The sequence below is a fragment of the Salmo trutta genome, chromosome 9, assembly GCF_901001165.1.
Source record: "Salmo trutta chromosome 9, fSalTru1.1, whole genome shotgun sequence".
NCBI lineage: Eukaryota > Metazoa > Chordata > Actinopteri > Salmoniformes > Salmonidae > Salmo > Salmo trutta.
Window position 1 is genome coordinate 25,573,956 of NC_042965.1, and position 26,957 is coordinate 25,600,912.

Sequence of the window (26,957 nt, forward strand, 5' to 3'; positions counted from 1 at the left end):
ACCACTTTGAAGATGCAAAATGTTTTTTATTGTAAAACAAACAAGAAATAAGACAAAAAAAATGGAAAACTTGAGTGTGCATAACTATTCACCCCCCCAAAGTCAATACTTTGTAGAGCCACTTTTTTGCAGCAATTACAGCTGCAAGTCTCTTGGGGTATGTCTCTATAAGCTTGGTACATCTAGCCACTGGGATTTTTGCCCATTCTTCAAGGCAAAACTGCTCCAGCTTCTTCAAGTTGGATGGGTTCCGCTGGTGTAGAGCAATCTTTAAGTCATACCACAGATTCTCAATTGGATTGAGGTCTGGGCTTTGACTAGGCCATTCCAAGACATTTAAATGTTTCCCCTTAAACCACTTGTGTTGCTTTAGCAGCATGGTTAGGGTCATTGTCCTGCTGGAAGGTGAACCTCCGTCCCAGTCTCAAATCTCTGGAAGACTGAAACAGGTTTCCCTCAAGAATTTCCATGTATTTAGCACCATCCATCATTCCTTCAATTCTGACCAGTTTCCCAGTCCCTGCCGATGAAAAACATCCCATGCATGCTTCACTGTGGGGATTGTGTTCTCGGGTGATGAGAGGTGTTGGGTTTACGCCAGACATAGCGTTTTCCTTGATGGACAAAAAGCAAAATTTTGGTCTCATCTGACCAGAGTACCTTCTTCCAAATGTTTGTGGAGTCTCCCACATGCCTTTTGGCGAACACCAAACGTGTTTGCTTATTTTTTCCTTCAAGCAATGGTTTTTTTTCTGGCCACTCTTCCGTGAAGCCCAGCTCTGTGGTGAGTATGCCTTAAAGTGGTCCTATGTACAGATACTCCAATCTCCTCTGTGGAGCTTTGCAGCTCCATCAGGGTTATCTTTGGTCTCTTTGTTGCCTCTCTGATTAATGCCCTCCTTGTTTTGGTGGGCGGCCCTCTCTTGGCAGGTTTGTTGCGGTGCCATATTCTTTCCATTTTTTTAATAATGGATTTAATGGTGCACCATGTGGAAGTTCAAAGTTTCGGATATTTCAACTCAACCCTGATCTGTACTTCTCCACAACTTTGTCCCTGACCTGTTTGGAGAGCTCCTTGGTCTTCATGGTGCCGCTTGCTTGGTGGTGCCCCTTGCTTGGTGGTGCCCCTTGCTTAGTGGTGTTGCAGAATCTGGGGCCTTTCAGAACAGGTATAGTGAGATCATGTGACACTTAGATTGCACACAGGTGAACTTTATTTAACTAATTATGCGACTTCTGAAGGTAATTGGTTGCACCAGATCTTATTTAGGGGCTTCATAGCAAAGGGGGTGAATACATATGCACGCACCACTTTTCCCCCAAAATTATTTTGAATATTTTGAAACAAGTTATTTTTTTAATTTCACTTCGCCAATTTGGAATATTTGGTGTATTTCCATTACATGAAATCCAAATAAAAATCCATTTAAATTACAGGTTGTAATGCAACAAAATAGGAAAAACACCAAGGGGGATGAATACTTTTGCAAGGCACTGTATGTACAAGTGTTGGTCCCATGTTTCATGAGCTGAAATAACAGATCCCAGAAATGTTCCATACACACGATAAGCATATTTCTCTCAAATTTTGTGCGCAAATTTGTGCGCAGATAATCCATCCACCTGACAAGTGTGGCATATCAAGAAGCTGATTAAACAGCATGATCATTGCATAGGTGCACCTTGTGCTGGGAACAATAAAAGGCCACTCTAAAATGTGGCAGTTTTGTCACACAAAACAATGCCACATTTTGAGGGAGCGTGCAATTGGCATGTTGACTGCAGGAATGTCCACCAGATAATTGAATGTTAATTTCTCTTACATTACAATGTCGTTTTAGAGAATTTGGCAGTATGTCCAACCGGCCTCACAACTGCAGACCATATGCAACCATGCAAGTCCAGGACCTCCACATCCGGCTTCTTCACCTGCGGGATTGTCTGAGACCAGCCACCGGGACAGCTGTTTAAACTGTGGGTTTGTACAACCAAATCATTTCTGCACAAACTGTTAGAAACCGTCTCAGAGAAACTCATCTGCGTGCTCGTCGTCTTCACCAGGGTCTTGACCTGACTGCAAATCGGTGTTGTAACCGACTTCAGTGGGCAAATGCTTACATTTGATGGCCACTGACTCTTCACGGATGAATCCCAGTTTCAACTGTACTGGGCAGATGGCAGACAGCGTGTATGGCATCGTGTGGGTGAGCGGTTTGCTGATGTCAACATTGTGAACAAAGTGCCCCATGGTTGTTCTACTGGATATTATAGGTGAATGCACCAATTTGTAAGTCGCTCTGGATAAGAGCGTCTGCTAAATGACTTAAATGTAAATGTAAATGTAAATGGTGGCGGTGGGGTTATGGTATGGGCATGCATTTTATCGATTGGCAATTTGAATGCACAGAGATATCGTGATGAGATCCTGAGGCCCTTTGTCGTGCCATTCATCCGCCGCTGTCACCTCATGTTTCAGCATGATAATGCACAACCCCATATCGCAAGGATCTGTACACAATTCCTGGAAGCTGAACATGTCCCAGTTCTTCCATGGCCTGCATACTCACTAGACATGTCTCCCATTGAGCATGTTTGGGATGCTCTGGATCAATATGTACGACAGCGTGTTCCAGTTCCTGCCAATATCTAGCAACTTCGCACAGCCATTGTAGAGGAGTGGGACAACATTCCACAGGCCACAATCAACAGCCTGAGCAACTCTATGTGAAGGAGATGTGCCGCCCTGCATAAGGCAAATGGTGGTCACACCAGATTCTGACAGGTTTTCTGATCCACGTACCTACCTTTTTTTAAGGTGTCTGTGTCCAGCCCTAATGAATTGATTTAAATTAACTGATTTCCTTATATGAACTGTAACTCAGTAATATCTTTGAAATTGTTGTATGTTGCGATTATATTTTTGTTCAGTGTACATCTTTCTGTTCCATTGGTTAGTATTGGATTACGCTATTGACTGCAAGTACCAGAATGCTTGGCGACAGGAAGTGGAAGTAGAACAAGAACGCTGCAGTTATGAAGAAGTGACAAGCCTGGCTTTTGCTAGAAACATTATTTTATTGTTTTGTAAAATCTAAAGTGGTAAAATGTAACGTGAACAAGTATTGTTATTAAAAGAAGCTTTCATTTTATAAGAAAAGTCCTGAGTCATTACTTTGAAGATAGTTATTCTATAGCATCAACTACATTTTCTCTCAACTTTTACAAACTGACATTATGACCACTTTCCTAGCAAGTTAGACAAAAACTCTACTTATCTGCTTTACAAATCAGCAATCAGAATATAAATATATTCTACCAATCAGGAGATACAGTTGTTTTAGTATATATTTTAGTAATCTTGCTCTCTATTTTTATTAAACCTTTATTTCCTCATATCTCTCAACAATACATGTTATTTTTAACCTTTAACAGCTTGAATATATTTTTTGTGTTTCATTTCTCTGGAAAGCAGCATTATGTGTGGGTGTGGGCACACACCAATCAGAGTACGGAATTTGCCATCATGTTGGCTGCTCTGATGAACCCTCATTCTGCCACTGACTCATTACTTAAGAACTACATATGCATCATGTAAGTCAAGTCTTAACTGCATGTGAAAATGTCATGGGATGCATTTCCTCCATTCCTGAAGATGGTGGCTCTAAGCATTATAATCACAAGCTCCAACCCTGCTGGTGCAGGGCAGCCCAACCCCAGAAGTAACTATTCTTATCAACAGTATGCAAGAATTTGCTATGTGTTGTCTTAAGAATTTAACATTCTCTGTGTTGGTCTTGCCAAGCCCCATTGTCACACCTCTGAGAAGTAGAAGTTACGTCATGTAGGTCTGATATCTGATTGGAGGTTAACTTAACTCAGGTTTTGAATCCAAACAACTCAGATGCTTATAAAAGGGTTTAAGATTCAAAGCTATTTCTCTTATTTGTTCCTGACCTGCTGTGGTGAGATACTATTTCTTTCCTTCTTTCAAATCAAATCAAATGTTATTTGTCACATGCACTGAATACAACAGGTTACCGTGAAATGCTTACTTACAAGCCCTTAACCAACAATGCAGTTCAAGAAAAATAGTTATGAATATATTTACTAAATAAAAAGTAACACAATAAAAGAACAATAATGAGGCTATATACAGGGGGTACCGGTACAGAGTCAATGTGCAGTTGTACAGGTTAGTCTAGGTCATTGGTACATGTAGGTAGGGGTAACATGACTATGCATAGATAATAAACAGCGAGTAGCAGCAGTGTAAATAGTCCGGGTGGCCATTTGATTAATTGTTCAGCAGTCTTATGGCTTGGGGAAGCTGTTAAGGAACCTTCTGGACCTAGACTTGGTGCTCTGGTACTGCTTGCCGTGCGGTAGCAGAGAGAACAGTCTGGAGTCTTTGACAATTTTTTGGGCCTTCCACTCTCCACCCCATGGACTTTTTGGGCATGGCCTTTCAGGCTATGATTTCTTTCTCCCTGACCATGCTTAGAATAATGCCTTGTAATGCTTGTTAATGCCTTGTAACTTAAGCTTTATGCCGTGTTTGTGATTCCATTCGTTTTACAAAGTAATAAAATACACTTATATTTAGAATCCATTCTCAGACATTTCTTCATTGCCTATTACTGTAACTCAACCATAGTCTCTTGCATATTGCAAATTATTTTCATGTCAGATAAACATTTTAATAGGATAATTGCTTAGTCTTATTTTGAGTCACGTGATAGATTTAGAATATACACATATCAAAAATGATCGCCCACTACACTGGCTTACCAACTTCAACAGATACTGTTGTGGGCATCTTCCTCTCCCTTGTTATAGACCTTTGTTTCCTCATATCGCTCAGAACATGAATGTCTTTAAAGACTAACAGAACATTGTGGCTTTGTGCTAGGACCCCAAAATGCTGATCCAGCTTTAAATAGGGGTTCTAGCACTGGTCTGAGCACATTTTTACTAAACAGTATGTAAATCATATGTAGTATGATTAGTACACAGTGTGTAGTTTAAGTAAGCAGTAGGCAAGAGAGATTTCGAACACGGCCTCTGTAGTAGTCTAAAGACAGCTTGTGAATAGTCATTGCATTCCAAAATGGCCACTCCACCTAGGGCTATAATGGCCCTTTCAGCTTTGTCAAATTTAATGAAACTCAGCAGGATTGTAGAACCCACAAACAGGGGGTGGCAGGTAGCCTAGTGGTTAGAGCATTGGGCCAGTAACTGAAAGGTTGCTGGATTGAATCCCCAAACTGACAAGGTAAAAACAAATTGGTCGTTCTGCCCCTGAGCAAGGCTGTTCCCCGGGTGCCGAAGATGTGAATGTCGATTATGGCAGCCCCCCGCTTCTCTCTGATTCAGAGGGGTTGGGTTAAACGTGGAAGACACATTTCGGTTGAAGGCATCCCCCCTTAATGATGGACTGTTGTTTCTCTTTGCTTATTTGAGCTGTTCTTGCCATAATATAGCCTTGGTCTTTTACCAAATAGGGTTATCTTCTGTATACCACCCCTACCTTGTCACAACACAACTGATTGGCTCAAACGAATTAAGAAGAAAATAAATCCCACAAATTAACTTTTACAAGGCACACCTGTTTAATGCATTCCAGGTGACTACCTCATGAAGCTGGTTGAGAGAATGCCAAGAGTGTGCAAAGCTGTCATCAAGGCAAATGGTGGCTACTTTGAAAAATCTCAAAAATAAAATATATTTCACAAACTCAACTATTATTATGCTTAGTCACCCCACTAACAGAAAATGCATATTTCAATAAGATAATTTTGATCATTCCAAGGTGGCATCCTGTCGTTTTGAAAGATCACGAGAGAGGATACAAAACACTCAATGCACACAGTCACTAACTGCTAATCCTGCTCCTAGTCTGTTACATGACTAGTGTGTCAGAGGGTTGGGTACTGTGGCAGTATAAATACACATTTCCACTGTTAAATAATTGTATAATTATAATTGTATTTTATTTAACTTTTATTTAACTAGGCAAGTCAGTTAAGAACAAAGTATTATTTACAATGATAGCCTACCCAGTGATAATCCAATGCTAAAAAAAATATTTATTTTGAAAACGTCTGATGTTGTTTGAATGTTGAATATATTTGTTAAATGTGAAAAAGTTTGTAACTGAGGATGCTGCAACACTCCTAAAGGTGACTGGTTTCATAAATGTGTTATGAATGCCTTAGTTATAGCCACTACAAGTAAAGTGTTAACAACATCTATGTATTTTATTATTTATTTCAAAATTGAGCTAGCGTACAGATGTGCTGAAATGTTTTGTAACTATGGTACCTTCTGACAGGTCTCAATGAACTCATCAATGGTCACCACTCCATCTCGGTTTCTGTCCATCTTCTAAAGAAAGGAGAAAGGGAGGGGTAAGGGAGAGACAGAAAGGAAGGAAGTAAGGAGAGAGGAAGAGAGCAAGTTTAGTGGGTATCAAAAGCTTTTTTTTGGTGTGTGTATGAACAGTGTTTGCGTGTGTGTGTGTGTGTGTGTTTGTGCGCACAGTACGGCACGCACCTGGAAGAACTTATCCACATGTTCAGAGGGTGCCTCGTCCCGTACACTGGGGTAGGTGTACCTGCCCATCATATCATAGATGGACTTCATAATAGCCAGCATCTCCTGAGAAAGAGAGAGAGAGTGAGAGTCATAGTTTACCGTGATGTATCTAAAACTAGCCAATCATTTAGATATGCAATGTTTCTATAGTAGCCAATCACAGAGTACCTCTTTAGTGATGTATCCGTCCTTGTTGATGTCATACAGGTTGAAGGCCCAGTTGAGTTTCTCTGTGACTGTCCCTCTCAGAAGAACAGACAGGCCGATCACAAAGTCCTCAAAACGAATAGACCCGTTTCTGTCCATATCAAACGCATTGAACAGGAAATGTGCATAGGTGGTGGCGTCTGTAGGATAGAAGGAGGGAGGGAATGAGAGAGGGGTGAGGAGACGAGGGAGAGGGAAGGGGAAGGGGAGAGTGTTAGTGGTAGGAAGACATTCAAATAATCAGCAACCATAAGCTTTTCCTGGCATTCTTCATATAAATCTGTCAGAGTCGGGTGTACTATTATCATATTCCAGGCACATGGAAACAGAGAGTCAATGGAGATAAAGTAGCTCTCTCCTCTCACCTCCTTGGGGAAAGAACTGAGAATAGATGGTCTTGAACGTCTCTTCATCAACCAAACCACTGGGACACTCCTACCAGAGAGAGAGAGGGAGGGGTGTACAGGGAAAAGCCATGTGTCTATTATTATTAAAGTACGTATACTCAAATCTACTCGATCACATTTATTCAACATTCTCATGTAAAACTCCAAACTGCCCAAAAATAAAGATCCATGCTCAACCTCTAGATGACGCCGAAGAGGATGACTGACGTTTTACATGTTCCTAACCAATTGTGCTATTTTGTTAGTTTTTTTGCGTTGTTTGTAACTTCTTTTTTTACTTATTTTGTACATAATGTTGCTGCTACTGTCTCTTACGACCGAAAATAACTTCTGGACATCAGAACAGCGATTAACTCACCACAAACTGGAAAAAGCTTTTTCCTTTAACGAGTCCAACGAGAAGGATATACTGCTCTCCTGGGAACAGGCCCAAATCCCCGTCATTTGCGTTAAAAAAAGACGGAGGAAAAGAGGACGCAGATTGGGCTGCCTTCTGAGAATCCGTAGGCGAGCGAGTAAACTCACACTGTAACGCCCTGGTCATAGAGAGGGTTTTTGTTCTCTATTTTTGGTTAGGCCAGGGTGTGACATGGGTGGGCGTTCTATGTTCCGTTTTCTATGTTGGTGTATTACTTTGTTTCGGCCGTGTATGGCTCTCAATCAGGAACAGCTGTAGATCGTTGTTGCTGATTGAGAGTCATACATAGGCAGCCTGTTTTTCCTTTGGGGTTTGTGGGTGAATGTTTTCCGTATAGCTTATGTGCCTTATGGAACTGTGTAGTCATTGTTTTGTTTGTTTTTGTAAGTGTTCACTTTTCATCAAATTAAAAAGATGAGCATTCATATTCCCGCTGCGTTTTGGTCCTGTGTTCCAGACGACCGTTACAGATTCACCCACCATAAACGGACCAAGCAGCGTGAGAGGAAGGACAAGAGGGTTCAGGATTCCTGGACGTGGGAGGAAATACTGGACGGAAAGGGACCATGGAGACAAGCTGGGGAATATCGCCGCCCGAAAGAGGAGCTGGAGGCAGCGAAAGCTGAGAGGCGGTGGTATGAGGCAAGGGAGCGCAACAGGCACGAGAGGCAGCCCCCCCAACATTTTTTGGGGGGGCACACGGGAAGTGTGGCAGAGCCAGGATGGAATTCTGGGCCAACTTCCCGTGCTTACAGGAGGCAGCGTAGTACTGGTCAGGCACCGTGTTATGCGGTAAAGCGCATGGTGTCCCCAGTACGCATTGGTAGCCCGGAGCGCTACATGCCAGCCCCCCGCAAGTGCCATGCGAGAGTGGGCATCGAGCCAGGACGGATTGTGCCAGCTCAGCGCGTCTGGTCTCCAGTGCGCCGTTTCGGTCCAGGCTATCCTGCGCCGGCTCTGAGCACTGTGTCTCCAGGGCGCTGGGAGGGCTCAGTTCGTCCTATGCCTGCGCTCCGCCCGTGCCGGGCTAGAGTGGCCATTCAGCCTGGAGTAGGGGTGTCAAGCCTACGCACCAGAACTCCAGTGCTCCCACAGCCCGGTCTATCCTGTGCCTCCTCCTCGGACCAGGCCTCCAGTGGGTCTCCCCATCCTGGTCTATCCTGTGCCTCCTCCTCAGACCAGGCCTCCAGTGGGTCTCCCCATCCTGGTCTATCCTGTGCCTCCTCCTCGGACCAGGCCTCCAGTGGGTCTCGCCAGTCCGGAGCCGCCAGAGCAGCCCGCCAGTCCGGAGCCGCCAGAGCCGTCCGCCAGTCCGGAGCCGCCAGAGCCGCCCGCCAGTCCGGAGCCACCAGAGCCGCCCGCCAGTCCTCCGGCGCACCTAAGTGGGCCAAGCCGAAGGTGGAGCGGGGCCCACGTCCCGCACCAGAGCCCCCGCCGTAAGGAAGGCCCACCCAGACCCTCCCCTTTAGAGTCAGGTTGTGCGGCCGGAGTCTGCACCTTTGGGGGGGGGTACTGTAACGCCCTGGCCATAGAGAGGTTTTTTTGTTCTCTATTTTTGGTTAGGCCAGGGTGTGACATGGGTGGGCGGTCTATGTTCCGTTTTCTATGTTGGTGTATTACTTTGTTTCGGCCGTGTATGGCTCTCAATCAGGAACAGCTGTAGATTGTTGTTGCTGATTGAGAGTCATACATAGGCAGCCTGTTTTTCTTTTGGGGTTTGTGGGTGAATATTTTCCTGTTTAGTTTTTGTTAAACCTGACAGAACTGTTGCTGGTCGTTTTTGGTTTATTTTTGTAAAGTGTTCATTCGGTCCATTAAAATCGTTCATGATGAACACATCCTCCGCTGCACCTTAGTCTCATTTTGACGACGGCCGTTACACACACTGCCTTCCGTTCTACTTGCTAACATACAATCATTGGAAAATAAAATTGATGACCTACGATTACGATTATCCTACCAATAGGACATTAAGAACTGTAACATCTTATGTTTCACCGAGTCGTGGCTGAACAACGATAATATAGAGCTGGCAGGATTTTCCATGCACCGGCAGAACATAGATGCTACGTCTACGTAAGACGAGGGGTGGAGATGTGTGTCTTTTTGTCAATAACAGCTGGTGCGCAATGTCTGATATTAAAGAAGTCTCGAGGTATTGCTCGCCTGAGGTAGAGTACCTAGCATAGACTGGAATATGTTCCGGGATTCACCCAATGGGATTGAGGAGTATACCACCTCAGTCATCGCCTTCATCAATAAGTGCATTGACGACTGCGTCCCCACAGTGACCGTACGTACATACCCCAACCAGAAGCCATGGATTACAGGCAACATCCGCATCGAGCTAAAGGCCAGAGCTGATGCTTTCACGGAGCGGGACACTAATCCGGACACTTATAAGAAATCCTGCTATGCCCTCAGACAAACCATCAAACAAGCAAAGCGTCAATACAGGATTAAGATTGAATCCTACTACACCGGCTCTGACGCTCGTCGGATGTGGCAGGGCTTGAAAACTATTACGGACTACAAAGGGAAACCCAGACACGAGCTGCGCAGTGACGGGAGCCTACCAGATGAGATAAATGCCTTTTACGCTCGCTTCGAGGCAAGCAACACTGAAGCATGCACGAGAGCACCAGCTGTTCTGGATGACTGTGTGATAACGCTCTCGGTAGCCGATGTGAGCAAGACCTTTAAACAGGTCAACATTCACAAAGCTGCGGGGCCAGATGGATTACTAGGACGTGTACTCAAAGCATGCGCGGACCAACTGGCAAGTGTCTTCACTAACATTTTCAACCTCTCCCTGACTGAGTCTGTAATACCTACATGTTTCAAACAGACCAATCATAGTCCCTGTGCTCAAGGAAGTGATGGTAACCTACCTAAATGATTACAGCCCCGTAGCACTAATGTCGGTAGCCATGAAGTGCTTTGAAAGGCTGGTCATGGCTCACATCAACAGCATACTCCCGGATACTCTAGACCCACTCCAATTCGCATACCGCCCAAACAGATCCACAGATGATGCAATCTCAATCGTACTCCACACTGCCCTTTCCCACTTCGACAAAAGGAACACCTATGTGAGAATGCTGTTCATTGACTTCAGATCAGCGTTCAACACCATAGTGCCCACAAAGTTCGTCACTAAGCTAAGGACCCTGGGACTAAACACCTCTCTCTGCAACTGGATCCTGGACTTCCTGATGGGCCACCTCCAGGTGGTAAGGGTAGGCAACAACACGTCTGCCACGCTGATCCTCAACACTGGGGCCCCTCAGGGGTGTGTACTTAGTCCCCTCCTGTGCTCCCTGTTCACCCACGACCGCGTGGCCAAACACGACCCCAACACCATCATTAACCTCTATGGGACCGGCGGGACGAATTCGTCCCACCTACGTAACAGCCAGTTGAATCCAGTGGCGCGATTTTTAAAACGTTACTTCAATTTCTCAAACATATGACTATTTTACAGCTATTTAACGACAAGACTCTCGTTAATCTAACCACACTGTCCGATTTCAAAAAGGCTTTACAACGAAAGCAAAACATTAGATTATGTCAGGAGAGTGCCCAGACAGAAATAATCAGACACCCATTTTTCAAGCTAGCATATAATGTCACAAAAACCCAAACCACAGCTAAATGCAGCACTAACCTTTTATGATCTTCATCAGATGACACACCTAGGACATTATGTTATACAATACATGCATGTCTGTTCAATCAAGTTCATATTTATATCAAAAACCAGCTTTTTACATTAGCATGTGACGTTCAGAAAAAGCATACCCCCCGCAAACTTCCGGGGAATTTACTAACAATTTGCTAAATTACTCACGATAAACGTTCAAAAAAGCATAACAATTATTTTAAGAATTATAGATACATTACTCCGATTTTAAAATAGCTTTTCGGATGAAGCACATTTTGCAATATTCTAAGTACATAGCCCAGCCATCACGGGCTAGCTATTTAGACACCCGGCAAGTTTAGCCTTCACCAAAATCACATTTCCTATAAGAAAAATGGTCTTACCTTTCCTGTTCTTTGTCAGAATGCACTCCCAGGACTTCTACTTCAATAACAAATGTAGGTTTGGTCCCAAATAATCCATCGTTATATCCAAACAGCGGCGTTTTGTTCGTGCGTTCTAGACACTATCAGAATGCTAAATCCTGGTCGCGCGCATGGCGCAGAACGTGACAAAAAAATTCTAAATATTCCATTACCGTACTTCGAAGCATGTCAACCGCTGTTTAAAATCAATTTTTATGCAATTTATCTCGTAGAAAAGCGATAATATTCCGACCGGGAATCTGCAATTAGCTAAACAGCCGAAGGAAAATACTCCACGGGGTCGAATCGCGCACGCGCCTAATTCTATTGTCCTCTGATGCGACACTTGGAAAAGGGGATTCTGTGTTTCAGCCTGAGGCTGCCTCGTCATCGTTCAGGTTTTTCCCGGGTTCTGAGAGCCTATTGGAGCCCTAGGAATTGTCACGTTACAGCTAAGATCCCCACTCTTCAATAAAGAGAGACAAGAAGAACGACTCCTTGTCAGACAGGCCACTTCCTGCATGAAACCTTCTCAGGTTTTTGCCTGCCATAGGAGTTCTGTTATACTCACAGACACCATTCAAACAGTTTTAGAAACTTTAGGGTGTTTTCTATCCAAACCTGAACAGTAATATGCATATTCTAGCTTCTGAGTTGGTGTAGGAGGCAGTTAAAAATGGGCACATATTTTTTCCAAAATTCTCAATGCTGCCCCCTAGCCCGTAGAGGTTAAGGTTGCTGACGACACAACGGTGGCAGGCCTGATCACCGACAACAATGAGACAGCCTATAGGGAGGAGGTCAGAGAACTGGCAGTGTGGTGCCAGCACAACAACCACTCCCTCAATGTGAGCAAGACAAAGGAGCTGATCGTGGACTACAGGAAAAGGTGGGCCAAACAGGCCCCCATTAACATCAACGGGGCTGTAGCGGAGCGGGTCGAGAGTTGTCCACATCACCAACAAACTATCATGGTCCAAACACACAAAGACAGTTGTGAAAAGGCGTGACAAAACCTTTTCTCCCTCAGGAGACTGAAAAGATTTGGCATGGGTCCCCAGATCCTCAAAAGGTTCTACAGCTGCACCATCGAGAGCATCCTGACTGGTTGCATTACCTGGTATGGCAACTGCTCAGCATCTGACCGTAAGGCGCTACAGAGGGTAATGCATATGGCCCAGTACATCACTGGGGCCAAGCTTCCTGCCATCCAGGACCTATATAATAGGCGGTGTCAGAGGAAAGCCAGTAAAATTGTCAGAGACTCCAGTCACCCAAGTCATAGACTGTTTTCTCTGCTACCGCACGGCAAGCGGTACCGGAGCACCAAGTCTAGGACCAAAAGGCTCCTTAATAACAGCTTTGACCCCAAAGCCATAAGACTGCTGAACAATTAATCAAATGATCACTGGACTATTACACTGACCCCCCCCCCCCCCCGGCATTTGTTTTGTACACTGCTGCTACTTGCTGTTTATTATCTATGCATAGTCACTTCACTTCACGCAAATTACCTCAACTAACCTGTACCCCTGCACACTGACTTGGTAACGGTACCCCCTGTATATAGCCTTGTTATTGTTATGTTATTGTGTTACTTTTTATTATTATATATATATATATATATATATATATATATATATATATATATATATATATATATATATATATATATATATATATATATATATATTTTCTTACTTTAGTAATTTGGTAAATATTTCTTAACTCTTCTTCAACTGCGCTGTTGGTTAAGGGCTTGTAAATAAGTATTTCACGTTAAGGTCTACACTAATGTGACAAATAAAGTTTCGTTTGATTTGATTTGCAGTCCCAGTCCCACAGCATCCCCACCCCATCCTCTCTGTTCCACTACGTACGTTCTTGAAGCCCCTGTATAGAGACTGGAGCTCCTTCTTGGTGAACTTGGTCTGAACCTGCAGCTGGTCCAAGCCTTCTGGCTGGTGACGAACCGTAGACAGCTCCAAATCACTCTCACTACTGTCTGTAAACAAGAGAGAAGAGGGAGAGACGGAGAGAGAGGGAGAGGGAAAGAAAGAGAGAGAGAGCGCGCGCGCGCGAGAGAGAAGGGGATAGAGAGAAGGAGAGGGAAAGAGGGAGAGAGAAGGGAAAGAGGGAGAGAGGAAGGGGAAGACAGAGAAATAGAGGAAGAAGGATGGGTAGAGGATGAGTGCATGGCAAGCAGAGTAAGAGAGGAGAGGGAGGGATAACACATGTAAGGCGTGAGATCAAGAAAGAGATAAAATAAATAAAAGTGAAAAAGAGCGAGATAAAAACAAAGCGAGGACTCAAAATGAGAGGGAGGTACCTTCTTTTATAATGTGATCTTTGCAAAGAACCCATTTATATGTTAGTGTTAACTGACTAGATTTGAGTGAACAGGAGCCAGATTAGTAATACTGAAAACATTAATCCAATTAAAGCTATGACTAAGAATGTTGACTATAAGGCTGTTTGAGGTGTATTAGTCCTACTTGTTCAAACATAGTAAGAGAAAGCACTAAGACTGGGAGAAAGAAAAGCAAGACATAGATCAAAAAGGAGGTGGAGTTTCTAAAAACCATACTTACCATCTTTTAACACACAAAACAGAGAGAGTGTGTGTGTGAGAGAAAGTAAGAGATAGAGATGTAAAGACAGTAAATGGAAGTAAGAGAAGTACAGAGAGACAGTGAGAAAAGGGAGGGAAAAAACAGAGAACATGGTCAAGTCAAGTCAGACATTGTGGAATACAAATACTGGCTAGGGAGAACAAAAGAGGAATAGACAGAACATAAATGCAGTTTGTTGCCCTCTCTCCCTCCAACTGCTCTCCCTTCCTCTCCCTCCATCTTACCTCTCTCCCTCCACCCTTCCTCCAACCGCTCTCCCTCAAACCTCTCTCCCTTCCTCTCCCTCCATCTTACCTCTCTCTTTCCATCTCTCCCTCCACCAAACCTCTCTCCCTTCCTCTCCCTCCATCTTACCTCTCTCTCTCCCTCCACCTTCCCTCCAACCTCTCTCCAACCTCTCTCTCTCCCTCCACCCTCCCTCTAACCTCTCTCTCTCCCTCCATCTTATCTCTCTCCCTTCACCCTCCCGCCAACCTCTCTCCATTTAACCTCTCTCCCTTCCTCTCCCTCCATCTTACCTCTCTCTCTCCCTCTCTCCCTCCACCCTCCATCCAACCTCTCTCCCTTCCTCTCCCTCCATCTTACCTCTCTCTCTCCCTCCACCCTCCCTCCAACCTCTCTCTCTCCCTCCCTCCATCCTCCCTCCAACCTTTCTGCCTGCACCCTCCCTCCAACCTCTCTCCCTCCACCCTACCTCAAACATCTCTCCCTCCCTCCACCCTCCCTCCAACCTCTCTCCCTTCTTCTCCCTCCATCTTACCTCTCTCTCTCCCTCTCTCCCTCCACCCAACCTCTCTCCCTTCCTCTCCCTCCATCTTACCCCTCTCTCCCTCCACCCTCTCTCCAACCTCTCTCCAACCTCTCTCTCCCTCCCTCCACCCTCCCTCCAACCTTTCTCCCTGCACCCTCCCTCCAGCCTCTCTCCCTCCACCCTACCTCAAACATCTCTCCCTTCCTCTCCTTCCATCTTACCTCTCTCCCTCCAACCTCTCTCCCTTCCTCTCCCTCCATCTTACCTCTCTCTCTCCCTCTCTTCCTCCCTCTCCATCCATCCAACTGCTCTCTCTCCCTACATCCAACCTCTACCCTCTCTCTCTCCCTCCAACCTCTCCCTCCATCTTACCTCTCTCCCTCCACCCTCCCTCCAACCTCTCTCCCTCCACCCTCCCTTCAACCTCTCTTCAAACTCTCTCCCTTCCTCTCCCTCTCTCCCTCTCTTCCTCCCTCTCCATCCATCCAACTGCTCTCTCTCCCTACATCCAACCTCTCCCCTCTCTCTCTCCCTCAATCTCCCTCTCTCTCTTCCATCTACATCCAACCTCTCTCTCTCCCTATCTTGCTCTCTCTTTTCCTCCACCCTCCCTCTCTCACCGGTCTCTGTGATGTCGATGAGTCCCAGTAGGTGCATCAGTTTGAGGAACATTAATACAAGGCAGACGATCCCAACAGTCTGTAGCCCCTCCGACTCCCACCTGACACTCATCTCCCCTTCTTCCTCCGTCTTTCCGTCTTTTTGTTCCCCCAGCGTGAAAACTCTGTCTCTCTGTCCTCTCTCTCAGTTCTTTCTCCCTCCGTTCTCTCTTTCTCTCTGTCAGTCTTTCAATAAAATACCATCTGTCTCTCAAACTAAAGACAGATGTGGCTTTAGATCCTTGGGATGCTATAAAGTTCCTATAGAGTTCTACAGTTCTAGAGAGAATAGTTCCAACTGTGATGCAAAGAGATTTAAGTTGAAGCCATGAAAAGCGATTTGACCAGACTCATGCTCAATGATATTCAAAAGGACTGAAAACAGCCTCTCAAATAAAACTGAAACTACAGGGAACAAGTAAAATCCTTCTTTCCATGACAATTCCCACGCTGTTTGTTTTCCCCAAAAATTATTCCAATTGTTTACTTATTGTCCCGTCCTTTAACTCCCAAGTCCTGGGACAGCCAGGTTAGAGGTTACTGATATCATCCCACTGAAACAAAACTCTGATGAACGAACAGACATGCATCACTTAACCGTGAGAATTTAATCTCTGCCATCCCTCCTTCTTTCCTTGGCTTCCCCTCCTCCTCACATTCTCTTTATCCCATTAACCTGTGAACTCCTGTGAAAACTATCCACAGATACAGAAGGAACCTAACACATTTCTTTCAAATAATCGTGAAAAACCAACTATATTTAGGGACAGTTCTTGTCAGTATACCCATTTGCCTTTAAGGAGTCAGTGTATATGGCTGCATACCAACAGTTTGAGGTGGCTTCCTCTCCTCGTCTCCTTCATCTGCTCTGATCTGATAGAAAAAGACAGGTGGAAGCTGATACCCAATAGAAATCCACCATATTGTTTATACCAAGCCTATGTTTTCAGATTAGTGTAGATGATGAAGAGGAGAAAAGGAAAAGAAGACGCTTTAGTTTACAGTAATGAGACCCAGCCCATTTGTCCTAAATCCCATGTCCCCAGCAGGCTCTGTGATCCAGTTCAAGTCTAATTGTTCTTGTCTCTCCAGAGTTCATTAACACAGCTCTCAGCAGGCAGAGGCTTCACACCGGACGATTCCCAAATGGCAACATATTCTCTATACCATGCACTACTTTTGACAAGAGCCCTGTGGGCCCTAGTCAAAAGTAGTGCACTATATAGGGAATATGGTGCCATTTGGGACGTACATATAGTCAGACACAGTCAGATAGAGCAGATACAGTAATTCACTGGACAATAGTTCCCTCGAGGCCTGTGACACTTGCCAAAAACCCATCTCTTTAATTCAAGGTCCTCATACTACTGCTTTTCAACTCCCATACACACAAGCACACACACATGCACACACGCACGCACGCACACACACACAAACACACACACAGAGAGAGAGAGAGAGAAAGACAATATGACTCTGCTGAAATAAAGGTGGTGATCATTACTGTCCTCTGGTGGCAGTAGTAAGGAAGTAGTTGGCAGAAGTCCAGACTGTATTGATCAGTCCACTGCCATTATAACATTAAAGGCCAGACTCATCTCAATGACGCCACACACAACCCAAAATACACAGCACCACCAGACATACCCGAAATACACCAAACAGACGAAAAATATAACACACATTAGGACTGGTGAAACGTCTAAAATCTAAAGCAACAACTAGGGATTTGTGTGACACACATACACCAAAACGCACAAACACACAAACAAACACAAACATGCACAAACAGACACCCATACACAGTACTGGATAGTGGTGGTTAATGGACCTGTTGCTGAGTACTAGGTGGCTATAAATAATGTAGCTGGTAAAACAGATGGCCTTGTTTGACTGCTAATCGATTTGAAGGACCTGGGACTCAGGGCCATACTATGGGTATATGGCTATGTATCTATTATTATGGCTATGTACCTATTATTATGGCTATGTACCTATTATTATGGCTATGTACCTATTATTATGGCTATGTACCTATTATTATGGCTATCGGACTATTATCATGGCTATGGGACTATTATCATGGCTATGTACCTATTATTATGGCTATGTACCTATTATTATGGCTATGTACCTATTATTATGGCTATGTACCTATTATTATGGCTATGTACCTATTATTATGGCTATGTAACTATTATTATGGCTATGTACCTATTATTATGGCTATGTACCTATTATTATGGCTATGGGACTATTATTATGGCTATGGGACTATTATTATGGCTATGGGACTATTATTATGGCTATGTACCTATTATTATGCTATGGGACTATTATTATGGCTATGTAATTATTATTATGGCTATGTAACTATTATTACGGCTATGTACCTATTATTATGGCTATGTTACTATTATTACAGCTATGTAACTATGTATTATGCCTATGTATCTATAATTATGGCTATGTAACTATTATTATGTCTATATAACTACTATTACGGCTATGTAGCTATTATTATGGCTATGTAACTATAATTATGGCTATGTAACTATGGATTATGGCTATGTAACTATGTATTATGCCTATGTAACTATAATTATGGCTATGTAACTATTATTATGGTTATGTAACTATGGATTATGGCTATATAACTATGTATTATGGCTATGCAACTATGTATTATGGCTATGCAACTATGTATTATGCCTATGTAACTATAATTATGGCTATGTAACTATTATTATGGCTATGTAACTATAATTATGGCTATGTAACTATTATTATGGCTATGTAACTATAATTATGGCTATGTAACTATTATTATTGTTATGTAACTATGGATTATGGACATGTAACGATTATTATGGCTATGTAACTATAATTATGGCTATGTAACTATAATTATGGCTATGTAACTATTATTATTGTTATGTAACTATGGATTATGGACATGTAACGATTATTATGGCTATGTAACTATAATTATGGCTATGTAACTATAATTATGGCTATGTAACTATTATTATGGTTATGTAACTATGGATTATGGACATGTAACGATTATTATGGCTGTGAAACTATGTATTATGCCTATGTAACTATAATTATGACTATGTAACTATGCATTTCTCTATGTATATGTCTGCTGGGATTGAGTACATGTCACTTAAAAGAAAGAAAGTGAGAGAAAAAGAGGAGAGGAAAAGCTATTATGGGACACTACTGAACAGTGGGGGAGGATTGTGGGGGCCATTGCTGGATGGCCAGTGTCCTTCAGGGTCCTGGCAAAGGACTGCAGACTCCATATTTAGGCGGTCTCAGAGAAAGCCTGTTCAATACCGCATGTATAATTAATGCTAGGTAATGCTAGACATGGGTGTGGGCCCTGCCTATCTGAAGATGTGAGAGAGGGAGATGGAAAGAGGGAGGAATGGGGAGGAGAAGGAGAGAGAAAAATGCACTGTGGAAGGACTGAGAGAGAGAGAGAGAGAGAGAGAGAGAGAGAGAGAGAGAGAAGAAGAGAGATGCACTGCAGCGGAATTGAGAGCAAGAAGAGAGGACAGAAGTTTGCGTTCAGATGAAGGGATTTAGTGAGAGAAAAATAGAATGAGAGAATGTAATGATTCATGGAGGAGCCACACCTTCACAATCAACTATCCACAGGAACACCAAATGTGTCAAATTCTACATCATTATTTACCTGATTCCTAGATAAGAATGTAAAAGGCACACATAGCTATTACCATTACAGTATAATGCTCTCTAATGCTTATGATGCCTGTGATAAGCACTTCAATGTGAGGTTGAAGGCTTTCAACTGTAATTGCTTTGGCACAGTGACTACAGGGCACTTTGACTGGCCTTTGGCCTAAAACTATTTATTCTTCAGGGAACAGTATATAATCAGATTGCTGATGTGATTCTTTACAACCCTGAATCTACACTTTACCTTTAGTGTACACTTTACTTTAATGCCCACTAAAACATATATTTTCTTCTCTTGAGAAAGATTTCCTAATAGATACCATAATGCCCTATCTCAGAATCCCCAGTGACAAGACACATACTGCCCTACCCCAGCCTCAGAAGAGGGGAGCTTTATGTTTGGTTGGGTTTACACATTCAAGAGTGCATACAATGTATACACTCTTAGGAAAAAGGTGCTATCTAGAACCAAAAAGGGTTCTTTGTCTGTCCCCATAGGAGAACCCTTTGAAGAACCCCATTTACTTCCATGGCTCCCATGTAGAAAACTTTCAACAGAGGGTTCTAGGTGGAACCCAAAAGAGTTATACCTGGAACAAAGAGGGTTCTACCTCTACCAGGAACCAAAAATTGTTCTCCTACTGTATGGGGACAGCCACAGAACCCTTTTGGAACCCCTTTTTTCTAAGACTGTAGAGTGTGTGACTTATTTTTTATACTTTCTTAGAATATATCCAATGCCAAGACATCACACAACAAATGCCCCATCCCAGATACTAGATACCCAGATATGATCCCAGAATATCTACTGTGTAACCCCTAGGTACCACATACCCACTTTGCCTCTCAAATACCAGATACAGATTGGACACCCTATCTCAAATTGCAGATAGTTAATGCTGAAACATCGACCTAAATGCCATGTCCACCTTTTTGAACAAGGAATAAAAAGATACAGACCACCAGCATTTTGCCTCCCAGACTTTTCACAGGATTTCCAGCTTCAGCCCTAGCCTCAGCTGGAAATGCTCTCAGGGCTCTTACCTTCAAAGGAGGACATGGGCTCCAGGATGCCAAAGCCCTTGAGCACTGCCACAAACATTATCATGACCACGCCAATGGCAAACAGCTCCATACCCTGGATCTGGATCCCCATGGCTGGGAGAGGGCAGGGGGAGCCTGCTGAGGGCAAGCCCACACACAGAGGCCTGGCGGGAGAGACTCCAGTAGGTGCAAGGTTCGTGATAGTAATAGATGATGCTAAGCTATGCAGCAGTCAGTCAGTTAGGCTAGGTACTTTGAGGCTTGGCTAAGCGTGTCAGGTAGTACTAACATAAGGCACTGAGCAGCATGAGAGAACGGCCAACAAAATGGATATTAAATGGAAACGATTATGGAATGGACAATATCCAAAAGTGGGTAGACACAGAAAAAAAGCCCTCTTCAGATCTGATGCATGGGAAAATAGAGGTTTAGTCAAAGGTCGCCTATTTTGGTGGTGAAGAGGGATCTAAAGTTAACGTTGAAGTCATTCCTCCAGAGTCGTTCTCAAAGATCCAGACAGATAGCCAGTGATAGAGCATCACTACACACCTTTACAGTCCAAAGAATAAACATCAATCATCTTAGGAGTTGTCATTTGTGGGACTGAATGATCGAATGATCTCTGGATAAAAACACATTTAGGAATTAGACAATTCCCATCAATCAGCTGTATCCATGTGATATCCGGTTCATGATGTGTCTTAAAACTCTGAATCATTGAAGTGAATCCGATGACTGACTTGCTGACTCAGGAAAGTGTGTAGAAGGAAGTGGTGAGAGTGAAATCCTACATTTCACTCTGATCGTCTCATCTTTCCCACGATATCAACAGAAATAGAAGAACAACCAACTTAAAGACACGGATTCTCTGAACTTAAACTATTCCCACTCTGTGAATGAAACATAATACCAATGTGCCTAAATAGAGGCCTTTCCCTTCCTTATTTTAGATCTTGTCATAGTATATGTGTAGATCTGTCAGCAAATCAATTAATCGATCAATCAATCCACCATATAATCAATACTATAACTGACAGATCTGTAGTCAAGTCCCTGATAATTCACGAAACACCACTTTCTAAGGCACTACAAACAATCTTCACACTTATTTCTCTTTTTTCCAACCATTCCTCCCTATTTCTCTCAGTAACAGATAGTCCAGTCCAGTTCAATTGAATCCAGTCCAGATCTGGTTTGGTTCAATCCAGGTACGATCTGATTCAGGCTAATATGGTCCAGGCCTTGTTTGGTCCAGTATTTTCAGTCCAGCTTAGTCCAGGTAGTGACCACAGAGTGGTCCAAAGGATTGGGTCCGTGTAGGGCTGAGAGAGATCCGATGGACTGAAGAGCGAACACCGCCCCTCCCTTACTGCCAGGCGTCTTCCCTTCTCTCCTCTTCTGCTCTCTCTTTCTTTCTTTCTTTCGCTCTCTCTCTCTCTCTCTCTCTCTCTCTCCCTCTCTCTTTCTCTCTCTGTCTTTCCAATGTCAGTACTGGGGGCTGCTATCGCTTTCAACTTGTTCACCCCACTCTCCTTCCATCTCTCTCTCTCCACTCTCCCACTTTCCTGTAAAAAACCACAGATGATGAAGTTACAGTGGGCAGTCCGGTGAATCCCTCCATTCAGTCAACCCCTCCTCTCTTTCTGTCCATATTGCTGGTCCTCTCCCCCCCTCTCTCTCTTTCTCTCTTTCCAGCTGCCCTCCATCCCCCATATTCATTCCTTCATTCTTTCCAACCACAGGCTCAGTATCTCCTTCTGATGCCTCCTTTATTCTCTCTCTCTCTCTCCTCGACCTCCCCCTCTCTCTGCCCCCATGGTCCCCCCCTCTCCCCTCTTTGCTCTCTCTCGCTTGGGCACCACGGGTGAAGACATTTACAGACTGAAAAGAGAGAGGGATCAAATACACACACACACACACACACACACACACACACCACAGTCACATCACACTCACACACATAGATCAAATAGCAGACACCCTTCGCCCCATTCATACTCCCCTCTCTCTTTCCTTTCCTCTCCTAGAGACAGAAAAACAGAAAGAAATAGAGATGAGATTTCTACTGCAATGTTACAGGTTTCATTTTAAAGTGCTTTTGAATCAAACTAACATAGACCACTGTTCTGTTAGTAAGCACACACACACTGCAAGTGCTAAACAATGGTTGATGTTTCTGTATGTGTGCATCCACACATGAGTGTGCACTTGCGAATGCATTGAGTGTGAGATGGTGATAGAGACAGGTGTGTGTGTCTGTGTGTGTGTGCCTGTGTGTGTGTGGGTGTGCCTGTGTGTGTGTGTGTGTGTGTGGGTGGGTGGGTGGGTGTGTGCACTAATGCATTGATGAAGACGGGGAGAGGCCAGAGAGAGAGAGATCAATCGACCTGTGGTGAGTCTCTCCCCTCTCCTCTGTCCTCTGCTCCTACCTCCACAGCACCAACTATAACACTCCATATCCTCATATTTATACACTACAATCATCACCCTGACATGTTAGGGAAGCCTGCTTGCCATCCTGTGACCCAAAAAGTGTGTGTGTGTGTGTGTGTGTGTGTGTGTGTGTGTGTGTGTGTGTGTGTGTGTGTGTGTGTGTGTGTGTGTGTGTGTGTGTGAGTGAGTGAAAGAAACTGATCCTTGTCCTAATCTTCATTTCATCTTGTGTACTATTCTTATTATGTTTTCATTCCCTGTGTGTGTGTGTGTGTGTGTGTGTGTGTGTGTGTGTGTGTGTGTGTGTGTGTGTGTGTGTGTGTGTCCTCGCTCGACTTTCTTCATTCAACTTTTTCACCCCGGACGCTTTATCTGGACATGGTTCTACAGGACCTCCATCAGCCGAAGCTAAGTAGTAACATTAACATTATGCCTTCTAATTGCAATCGCTGTACTCATAATATACAGGAGAACAATCGCCTTATGGTGAGGATAGCCGTGCTGCAAGCCCAGCTTCAGACGCAATCGTTAGGCAAGGGTAATTTAAGTGTAGGAAAGGATGAAACAGCATCTATGCCACCAATAAGTACAGATAGTAGTATAAATCCCCTCGCACAGTCCCCACAGCCAGACAATTTTCTCATGGCTTCTGGAAGGAAATGCTGTAGGAATGCTCAACCGGTGTCGCTCATTCAAGCTGCTTGGCGATGGTCTTGTAGCCCATTCCAGCCTTGTGTAGGTCTACAATCTTGTCCCTGACATCCTTGGAGAGCTCTTTGGTCTTGGCCATGGTGGAGAGTTTGGAATCTGATTGATTGATTGCTTCTGTGGACAGGTGTCTTTTATACAGGTAACAAACTGAGATTAGGAGCACTCCCTTTAAGAGTATGCTCCTAATCTCAGCTCGTTACCTGTATAAAAGACACCTGGGAGCCAGAAATCTTTCTGATTGAGAGGGGGTCAAATACTTATTTCCCTCATTAAAATGCAAATCAATTTATAACATTTTTGACATGCGTTTTTCTGGATTTTGTTGTTGTTATTCTGTCTCTCACTGTTCAAATAAACCTACAATTAAAATGACAGACTGATCATTTCTTTGTCAGTGGGAAAACATACAAAATCAGCAGGGGATCAAATACTTTTTTCCCTCACTGTATCTCTTGACATATTGATGAAAATAATGGCCTCTAAACCTTCAAGCTGCAAATTCCAACTAACTACTGAAAGAGCTGCTTCCTGTGCTTGGCTCTCCTATGTTGAACATAATAAACGGCTCCCTATCCACCGGATGTGCACCAAACTCACTAAAAGTGGCAGTAATAAAGCCTCTCTTGAAAAAGCCAAACCTTGACCCAGAAAATATAAAAAACTATCGGCCTATATCGAATCTCCCATCCCTCTCAAACATTTTAGAAAAAGTTGTTGCGCAGCAACTCACTGCCTTCCTGAAGAGAAACAATGTATACAAAATTCTTCAATCTGGTTTTAGACCCCATCATAGCACTGAGACTGCACTTGTGAAGGTGGTAAATTACATTTTAATGGCGTCAGACCAAGGCTTTGCATCTGTCCTCGTGCTCCTAGACCTTATTGCTGCTTTTGATACCATCGATCACCACATTCTTTTGGAGAGATTGGAAACCCAAATTGGTCTACACGGACAAGTTCTGGCCTGGTTTAGATCTTATCTGTCGGAAAGATATCAGTTTGTCTCTGTGGATGGTTTGTCCTCTGACAAATCAACTGTAAATTTCGGTGTTCCTCAAAGTTCCATTTTAGGACCACTATTATTTTCACTATATATTTTACCTCTTGGTGATGTCATTCGGAAACACAATGTTAACTTTCACTGCTATGCGGGCGATACACAGCTGTACATTTCAATGAAACATGGTGAAGCCCCAAAATTGCACTCCCTGGAAGCCTGTATTTCAGACATAAGGAAATGGATAGCGGCAGATTTTTCCTTTTAAACTCGAACAAAACAGAGATGCTAGTTCTAGGTCTCAAGAAACAAAGATATCTTTCGTTGGATCTGATAATTCATCTTGATGGTTGTACAGTTGTCTCAAATAAAACTGTGAAGGACCTCGGCATTACTCTGGACCCTGATCTCCATTTTGACAAACATATCAAGACTGTTTCAAAGACAGCTTTTTTTCCTTCTACGTAACATTGCAAAAATCTGAAACTTTCCATCCAAAAATGATGCAGAAAAATGTATCCATGCTTTTGTCACTTCTAGATTAGACTACTGTAATGCTCTACTTTCCGGATACCTGGATAAAGCACTAAATAAACTTCAGTTAGTACTAAACACGGCTGCTAGAATCTTGACTAGAACCAAAAAATGTGATCATATTACTCCAGTGCTAGCCTCTCTACACTGGCTTCCTGTTAAGGCTAGGGCAGATTTCAAGGTTTTACTGCTAACCTACAAAGCATTACATGGGCTTGCTCCTACCTATTTTTCCGATTTGGTCCTGCCATACATACCTACACGTACGCTACAGTCACAAGACGCAGGCCTCCTTATTGTCCCTAGAATTTCTAAGCAAACAGCTGGAGACCGGGCTTTCTCCTATAGAGCTCCATTTTTATGGAATGGTCTGCCTATCCATGTGAGAGACGCAGACTCGGTCTCAACCTTTAAGTCTTTATTGAACACGCATCTCTTCAGTAGGTCCTATGATTGAGTGCAGTCTGGCCCAGGGGTGTGAAGGTGAACGGAAAGGCACTGGAGCGACGAACCGCCCTTGCTGTCTCTGCCTGGCCGGTTCCCCTCTCTCCACTGGGATTCTCTGCCTCTTACCCTATTACGGGGGCTGAGTCACTGGCTTACTGGTGCTCTCCATGCCGTCCCTAGGAGGGGTGGATCACTTGAGTGGGTTGAGTCACTGACGTGATCTTTCTGTCCGGGTTGGCGCCCCCCTCGGGTGCGTGCCGTAGGGGAGATCTTCGTGGGCTATACTCGGGCCTGTCTCAGGGGTAGTAAGTTGGTGGTTGAAGATATCCCTCTAGTGGTGTGTGGGCTGTGCTTTAGCAAAGTGGGTGGGGTTATATCTTGCCTGGTTGGCCCAGTCTGGTGTTATCGACGGACGGGGCCACAGTGTCTCCCGACCCCTCCTGTCTCAACCTCCAGTATTTATGCTGCAATAGTTTGTGTTGGGTTGCTAGGGTCAGTCTGTTACATCTGGAGTATTTATCCTGTCTTATCCAGTGTCCTGTGTGAATTTAAATATGCTCCCTCTAATTCTCTGTATAGTACTTTATGACATCGGCTGATGTAAAAAGGGCTTTATAAATACATTTGATTGATTGATGTGTGCGTGTCATCACAGCCAGCATCACTGCAGAGATTAGCTCATTATCTAAATTGCTGAAAACCCCCCAAAAACATACAGTATGCATTCAGAGCAGACTCGGACAGGATAGAGCTCAAAGTCTGGTATCTGGTCAGTGAGAGGAGCATCATTAGACCCACCCCCAGCTCCATCCCCAGCCCCTACCCCAGCCCAAGCTCCCTCCCCTACCCCAGCCCCAGCTCCATCCCCAGCCCCTACCCCATCCCCTACCCCAGATCCATCCCCAGTCCCTACCCCTACCCCAGCCCTAGCTCTATCCCCAGCCCTAGCTCCATCCCCTACCCCAGCCCCAGCTCCATCCCCAGCCCCTACCCCATCCCCAGCCCCTACCCCAGATCCATCCCCAGTCCCTACCCCAGCCCCAGCTCCATCCCCAGCCCCTACCCCAGCCCCAGCTCCATCCCCTACCCCAGCCCCAGCTCCATCCCCAGCCCCTACCCCAGATCCATCCCCAGTCTCTACCCCTACCCCAGCCCTAGCTCCATCCCCAGCCCCTACCCCAGCCCCTACCCCAGCTCCATCCACCAGCCCTTACCCCATCCCCAGCTCCAGCCCCTACCCCATCCCCAGCCCAAGCCCTACCCCAGTTCCATCCCAAGCCCCTACCCCAGCTCCTTCCCAGACCCTACCCCAGCCCCAGCTCCAGTCCCAGCCCCAGCCCCAT

The 26,957-nt window shown here is 44.3% G+C and overlaps 1 protein-coding gene across 6 annotated transcripts in view; it reads right to left on the reverse strand.

Annotated features, from left to right (window-relative positions):
- LOC115200314 (calsenilin) overlaps positions 1 to 26,957 on the reverse strand; it is a 68,113-nt gene that overhangs the window by 11,652 nt on the left and 29,504 nt on the right. For 3 of the 6 annotated variants that reach the window (XM_029763276.1, XM_029763274.1, XM_029763272.1), the window contains exons 3-8: positions 15,939 to 15,941; positions 13,575 to 13,699; positions 7,167 to 7,236; positions 6,763 to 6,941; positions 6,553 to 6,657; positions 6,322 to 6,384 (exon numbers count right to left, since the gene is read on the reverse strand). In XM_029763276.1, coding sequence (XP_029619136.1) covers positions 6,322 to 6,384; positions 6,553 to 6,657; positions 6,763 to 6,941; positions 7,167 to 7,236; positions 13,575 to 13,699; positions 15,939 to 15,941 — 545 coding nt within the window. Of the gene's footprint in view, positions 1 to 6,321; positions 6,385 to 6,552; positions 6,658 to 6,762; positions 6,942 to 7,166; positions 7,237 to 13,574; positions 13,700 to 15,938; positions 15,942 to 20,492; positions 21,923 to 26,957 lie in introns of those variants that run through there. The other 3 variants (XM_029763273.1, XM_029763277.1, XM_029763275.1) reach the window with 2 other exon arrangements.